Source organism: Alligator sinensis, unplaced genomic scaffold, assembly GCF_000455745.1.
Source record: "Alligator sinensis unplaced genomic scaffold, ASM45574v1 scaffold632_1, whole genome shotgun sequence".
Lineage (NCBI taxonomy): Eukaryota > Metazoa > Chordata > Crocodylia > Alligatoridae > Alligator > Alligator sinensis.
In genome coordinates this window covers 1,331,812-1,338,859 of record NW_005842408.1, presented here as the reverse complement: position 1 = coordinate 1,338,859, position 7,048 = coordinate 1,331,812, and the positions used below count along the sequence as shown (strand labels likewise).

The window sequence follows — 7,048 nt, the reverse complement described above, 5'->3', positions numbered from 1 at the left end:
CAGGCTGCTGCTGCCCGGGCCGGGACGCATTGCCTTCGCGCGGCTCGAGGGCGGCGCTCGGCCCGGCCCCAGGACTGTAGCCTCGGCCCGCACAGTTTGTATTTGAAGCCGTCTGCATGCCAGGCCCAATAAAGCCATTGCTGCCACACGCTGAGCTCGTGGTTGGCATCAGTGCTTGTCACTCACCTGTCTGGGGCCATCTGACCGGGTCCTCTTTCCTGCCGGGGGCGGGGGTCGGACACGATGATCCTTGGCGGTCCCTTCCGACTCCACGTCTGTGAATCTGTGCGTCTCCCCCGTGTAGCCAGCGCGCTCTCCCAGCGCGGTGGGACCCCGCTCAGTCACAGCTGGGTGCCTCGATTCCCAGTGGACCTGCAGGAGTCTACAGCCATCTGCAAGTGCCAGGATCTCTGCTGCAGCGTTCGCAGGGATGGGGCTTGCTCTCGGGCTTGCCCTCTAGCTCTCCTTTGGCTTTTTGGCTAGGGTAAGCGAGATTCAGGGGCATCTCCAAGGCCGCTGGGTTTGGGGCCTGCTTCTGGCTACTTGTCCTGGATTTGGGAGCATCTGAAGCCCCAGGCTGACCAATCTGGGAGGTAGGGGACTTGCTGGTGGCTGCACCACACAGACTTGAATGATTGAGCTCAACTCGGTCATTAAGATTCAGAACTGCTTTGTCCCAAAACGAGAAATTACACAAGTCACAGTGGATGGCAGGGTGAAGGATGAGCTGCCCGCTGTTTGCTGCTTTGATTCAAAGGGCCCTGCTTGCGCAGCGGGGTTCAAAGCAGCCGAAGATCTGCGCCCCTTGAAATAAGCGCCGTAGCCAGCAGCTGGAGCATGGAAGAGGTCCCATGCAGCTGCTGGCTGGCATTATAGTTAGCCCTGGCTATTTTTCAAGCTTGTATTATTGTAGGGAGCCAAGCAACTCAACTCTATGAAGAACCCAGGTTTACTTTAGCATCTTATTACTTGTGTTCACTACAAGAAGTGCTGCTTGGCTGTCACCTCCTTGTGCACGGCAGTGGAGGCAGCTTCAAATTCATGCAAGGTCCCAATCCTGTTGCTCTTTACCCCATCGTACATGTTAGATCTTTCTGTTTTTAAGCCTCCCTTTCACTGCACCTGCTGGCATCTGTGACTGCCTGCTTACCTACTTCCACCAGCAGTCCTGTGCTTGCATCCAGTCTAACTCCAACCTTTCAAGTCTCTCTCTAAAACTTACTTTTTCACGATGCATACAAATCACTACGCTCATATTGATGAGGCAAGTGATCTTCCAACCAGCTTGCACTCTGTTTGCCTATTTTGCTGCATCCCATCTGCTCACAGATGACACATACAAGGGGTCCTGATCCCTTGGTGGGGTTTCTAACCATCACCATAATGCAAGTAAGTCCACAAACACCGTGTTACTCCTTTTTATTGAGGGTTACACAACCTTTCATTTGACTTGAGAACAATAACAATTTGGCTTTTCAGCTTCAAGCACTGGTGAGTCATCTCATGGTTAAAGCATTGTGGACATATTATATGACACCTCTGATAAACAGTTTCTTGTAGAGCTGTACAAAGTGGTTCTCTAAATAAATAAAAAAGCCATGAGAATATGCCCACCTTGAAAACCTTATTGGAAATAAGTATATAAACAGTCCCAGCCAGCATAGTGCTTACTGCAGTTTAGGAAGGGCCTAGTGGTGTCAGATGCTGAGGTCTGTTACTTGGCTGTACTGAGCAGATTCCATGATCTGTGAAGGATGAGGCAACGGTTAATTGGTAGGTCAACTGGAAGTGGCCTTCAGTACAAGTCCAGAGTGAGACTCAAACTCACAGCTGTGGATCCATAGCAAAATATCTTAAATTGCTCTGCAACTTTTCCCTGGACCTCAGTGCTCCAATGGTAATTCCTCAGTGCTGAGTGTGGTAATTCCTGTGGTATACTCAGAAATAATTTTGCACTCTTCAGGATAACAAGATTATACCTGATACCCACAATGTTGTTCTGCATGCCTCGAATACCTAAAACACCCCCTGAGTTTAAGGGGATAAGCAGGCATGGAAGAGATCCAAATTCTGTTCCTGGTTTTGCCACAGGCTGCCCGTAAAAAGTCCCATGATCATAGTACGCCATGGAGATAACTACCTTCTGTGTCACAAAACAGTTACGAGGTCTACTAGGATGCTGTGGTACTACGGATTGTGTAAGTACTAACATTATAAATACTTTATATTTTCTGTAAGGGTCTTCACTACATTAAGATATAAACATTAAAGAGGGCATAATAACCACTTTACAAATTTGGCACAGAATGCACTGAACAAAATTATTTACAGAAATAATTAGCAGCATAGGCAAGGGAACTCACCGAAAAATACATTTGGTGCACTATCATGATACCTTCAGAGCATGTTCTGTAATATAAAACATGAAAGCCGCACTAGAAAATGAAATACAGCCTATATGCATGTCCATAATCAGAGGGGAAAAAATAAACTTCTACAATATAAAAAGCTTTTTTCACAGGGAATGAACTGCCAGGTAAGGGCATCTTCTGTGACTATGTAGTCTGCCAAATTTCCTGTTAAAACTTGGTACCATAAACTAACTTAATTTCCTTTTCTTTGTTCTGGTTGTAACACTGGTGTTTTAGATGGAACAGACCATATTCATTCCAATCCCTTTTGCACAGTCCTGTCCTCTGAGAGGACATATTTTTGTTACTATACATAGTGCTATGATGATGGTGCTCGCATATGAAAAAATACTGCATCATGAGTGTAATCTGCCCTAACGACTCTGATGAGCTTCTGGATGCTAAGTTCATTAATGCATGTGACACAGTAGAACTCAAAAAGAGAACAAAACTCAACAAATCAACCATATACCCGAGAGAAGAGATGACCCTGAACAACATGATAGGTGTTTTGTTATAGACATCTTCAGCATCTGTTTATCAGCTGATCTAGTTCTCTGTCCACAGGAAAATTATCCTGGTTTTAAAACTGTCCTCAGTTCATGAAGAATGAACAACTAACACACCTAAACTGAGTCCATCCAAAAGAGGTGTAATGCATGGTGGTGAAGGTAATGGGAGAAACAACATGGGAGAAGCTTGCATTACCACTGCCTGGGATGTACGTGGGTCTGTGAATAAAAAGAGGACTTCAGTCTCCAGAATCACTGATCCTGCAACTTTCTTCAGCACAACATTAAATACCTAAAAAGATAAATAAAATCCCTAAATGCTCTGTTGATTTCTGTCCAGCTGAAGGATGGATAGTCCTAACTGACTTTTCCATTTGTCACTGAACAGAAATGACAGTTGTGGTGGATCTTCCATTGTCAAGTGTGGAAATATTAAGGTCTCATTCTTGAACAAAACACCACATTTTTTTACGTTTGTGCTGATTGTTCCAGGAGTAATAACAAACAGTTTGCAAGCTGCTTTTCTCTCGGTTTGTGTACCACCGCAGGTGTTTGCTAGGTGTTCTAGTGTTTGGCAGAAGGTTTGTAGCTCAGTCCCAGCCATATCGATCACTTCTATTTGTGGATCTTTCTTACTGATATTCAGCAGAAACCTGGGAGGCATGTAAGTGTGAGCAAAGAGGAGAGTATAATGTGCTCCATGGCTCAAAGACTCTGGAGAATGTATGAGCTGTTCTAAATGAGCCAGGCATGGGATCAACCCTCCTTGGTGTAAGCACCCAAACACAAAGGCACCAAGAACATTGAAAATGATGATAATGGGTTTCCACTTTATGGTTCTATTGTGTGATGTAATTAATAGGACTAGTGGTAGGATCAGAGGAATAAGAAATCGAGGTTCTTGGTGACTGAACAGGGAAAGAAATACCAAAGGAACAAAATAGAATGAGAGTAGTGCTAGCTTGCTCTCAGGATGCACCAACACTGTGGATGACTGATGACCATGCGGTTTGATCCATGATAATGGATGGATGCATCTCCTTAGCATTTTCAAACCAACACTGATGGCCAGAATGTGTAGGATCCCAAAGAGGATTAGCCCATTGACTGCAAAATGAGTGACTCGTGGATGGCTCCCATGCTGTGCAAGGTTATGGGGATTAAGGTTATAACTAAGAAAATTAAAAGGGGTTACAATTATATTCTGGTTTACTATAGCTGTAATGCTGAATGGTTTGACCTTTTCAGTACTGTTTGAGCTATCCTTTGATTGAAAGGTGGTAAAATATAGTGTGTCAGCTGCTACGAAAATAAAGGCAGTGAGAGTTGCGCTAGGAACAAGATTCAAGAAGTGGTTTGCAATAGCTCTAAAGCTGTGCTGAGGAGTGACATTTAGGCCTGTCCAATAAAGGAGTGGCATTAAAGCAAATGCCAAAAAAGTTGGCCTGTTGAAAAACCCGGACGCTGTTATAATCCCTATGAGACTGCTACGAGTATGTTTTGCCAGACAGGTGTCAGACTCTCTTGCAGATGCTAGTAACATAAGCAGGGCAAAGAAAAGTCCTTCAAGTGTGTTGGTAAATGTCCGTGTGAAAAACACAAGTGTGATATAGGATCCAGCAAGAAGAATGAGTGCGTTCCACCGATCTGCTCCCCAGAATGGAGCTACCCGATACACAGTATAGTCAAGTATGAAAGAAAAGGTGGTGAGGAGAAGGCGAGGTGCTACAAGAAGGGTGTAGCTGTTGATGCATTTTGGCCAGACACCCAGCTGCTGCAAAAACTTGATCACCCAGTAGGTAACTCCAGATGTTATTAGAGGGAATACAACTGTTCTGCAAGGAGAGCTGGAAAGGAATTCCCAGGGATAATAGACCTGTAGGTCTAAAATGTCTCCTAAGGAGGGAGAGAGGTAGAGAGAAGAAAAGTAGATAATACATTTTGGTAAATGATCACTCATTCATTAAAAATACACCTGATCTAGAGGATACTACTACTTATAACACAACTAACCACCTCAGAGGGCAGACTGGTTACTCTATTATTCACTGTGGCTGTTCAGAACTTTATAATGCCAAAAGGAATAGAAATCAGACCCTTGTATTCCCAAAGGTAAGTCTACCACCACCCAACCTACAGGAGACTCTCCGCTTGGGATCAGCAATACAGAACCAAGGATGTAGGTGAGTGGTGATAGTTCCATACAGCAGAGGCACAAGTCTGTGTTACAAGCTACTGCGTATTACCTTCAGAAACTATGTTATAGATGGCTCAGGGTATTAGCGTTCACATGGGTCATGAAAGCTAGGTTGCAGTCTTTTAAGAACATTCACTGCGGAAACTTCATTCTCGAAAAAGGTCTAAACAATTCACACGTTCTGTACTAAATGTAAATTAGGCATGGCTTTGTTATTATTCCAGCACAACTCCTAGGTCATAAAATTAGGGCCCAATTCTATGGTTACAGGTTTCCCTCGCCAACTGCGGGGGTTAGCTTCCTGGAAGTTCCCGTGGTTGGCAAAACCGTGGTTGGTAAGACCAGAGGCTTATGGGAAAAGTGGGGTTAAGGACCTGAATGGGGCCCTGGCCAGGCCAGGTTGTGGGACCATCTGAGCCCAGTGGCAAAGACAGTTGCCGAAGTTCCCGTGGTTGGCAAAACCGTGGTTGGTAAGACCAGAGGCTTATGGGAAAAGTGGGGTTAAGGACCTGAATGGGGCCCTGGCCAGGCCAGGTTGTGGGCTGCTTGGAGCCCAGGTGGCTTGTTCAGGGGCACAGGGGGCTCCCACCACTGTGAACATCCAGGGGCAGGCCTGGGGGCATGTGCCCTCTATGGGGAGCAGGACGGGGCCGTGGGTGGCTCATTCGGGGGAGGGGGAGGGCTGCTGCAGGAGGCGCGTCGCCGGGGCAGCACGGGGCAAAGAGGCAAACGAGGAGATCCCTGCTCGGCTTCTCTGCTCCCTGCTGCGCCGGGTTTCTGGGGAGGGAAGCAGGGCACAAGGGCGAGTGGACCTGCTCCCTGCCACCACAGGTAGGGCAGCGAGGTGCAGATGCAGGGAACAGAAGCTGAGCCTAGCTGCAGCCCACTCCTGCTCTGTGCAGAGGTTGGGGGCCCGTGTGCCCCACCTACTCCTTGGCTCCCTGGTGCCATGCTGCCTCTGGAGGAGTCGCCAAGCTTCATTTGTCCCATGACCATGCCCAGCCAGGGCCCTGTTCACAGTGAATCGGGTCCTGCCAGGCTGGGCCATGGCACAATTGGAGCCTGGCAGCTCCTCCAGGTGGCACAGTGCCAGGGAGCCAAGGAGTGTGTGTGTGGTGGGGCTCACATGGGTCCCTGGTCTTTGCATGGGGTATGGGTGGGCTGCAGCTGGACTCAGCTTCTGCTCCCTGCGTCTGCACCTCGCTGCTGCCACAGAAAACCGTGGTTACTCAAAACTGCATACCGTGGTAGGCAAAACGGTATACAGAATATTAACCAGAGATAGTCAAAACCGTGGCTGGCGAGGGAAACCTGTACTCCACAGTTACCCCAATGCCCAAAGCCTTCAGTAGGAGTTCTGTATAAAGAGCAGCTGAAGAATTCAGGGATTTGGAGACCAGAAGGAACTATCAATATCACCTAGTTCGAAATCTCACTGAGCACAACTCGTAAAATTGCAATCTATAATTCCACCATCAAGTCCAATACTTTTAATAAGTCATCCAGTCTTGATTTAAAGATTTCAAAGGATGAAGAATTTATCACCTTCCTACATAACCTCCATGGCTGTTGACAGATGTGAAAAAAAAGCACTTTACCGGAAGAGGCAGCTCCACAGCGTCTGTATAGATCCAGTGCTTCAGCAGAGCTTTTTGGTGCTTTTATCAAAAAGCCCCACTAAAGTGCCTGATCCACACAGACACTGGGCGAGCCAGGTCCAATAAATGCAGTGCCTCTTCTGGGAATGCGCTGCGCTCGATGCAGGAGTCCACCAAATTTGGGAGACAGCATTCAGGAGTGGGACAGGCAACCGCTGGCAGCAAGGGGAGCGCAGCAGCATGTGGCCGGCTGGGGCCACACTGAGAACAGCCTCACTAGAAGCTGCACTCTGGCCAGGGCCCAGGCTGGCGAAACTGTTCTGCTCCCTT

At 47.2% G+C, this 7,048-nt stretch overlaps 1 protein-coding gene across 2 annotated transcripts; it reads right to left on the bottom strand.

Annotated features, from left to right (window-relative positions):
- Positions 1–1,405: 1,405 nt before the first annotated feature.
- Positions 1,406–5,412, bottom strand: PIGZ (phosphatidylinositol glycan anchor biosynthesis class Z). Of its 2 annotated transcripts, XM_025211508.1 has the most exons (3): positions 2,364–5,412; positions 1,672–1,745; positions 1,406–1,579 (listed from the first exon to the last, which is right to left on the bottom strand). In XM_025211508.1, exon 1 carries the CDS (start codon positions 4,881–4,883, stop codon positions 3,237–3,239), a length of 1,647 nt encoding a protein of 548 aa, XP_025067293.1. In that variant the 5' UTR covers positions 4,884–5,412; the 3' UTR covers positions 1,406–1,579; positions 1,672–1,745; positions 2,364–3,236. The 2 variants fall into 2 exon arrangements, with proteins under 2 accessions (XP_025067293.1, XP_025067292.1); XM_025211507.1 differs by having other exon boundaries at positions 1,672–5,412.
- Positions 5,413–7,048: the final 1,636 nt, after the last annotated feature.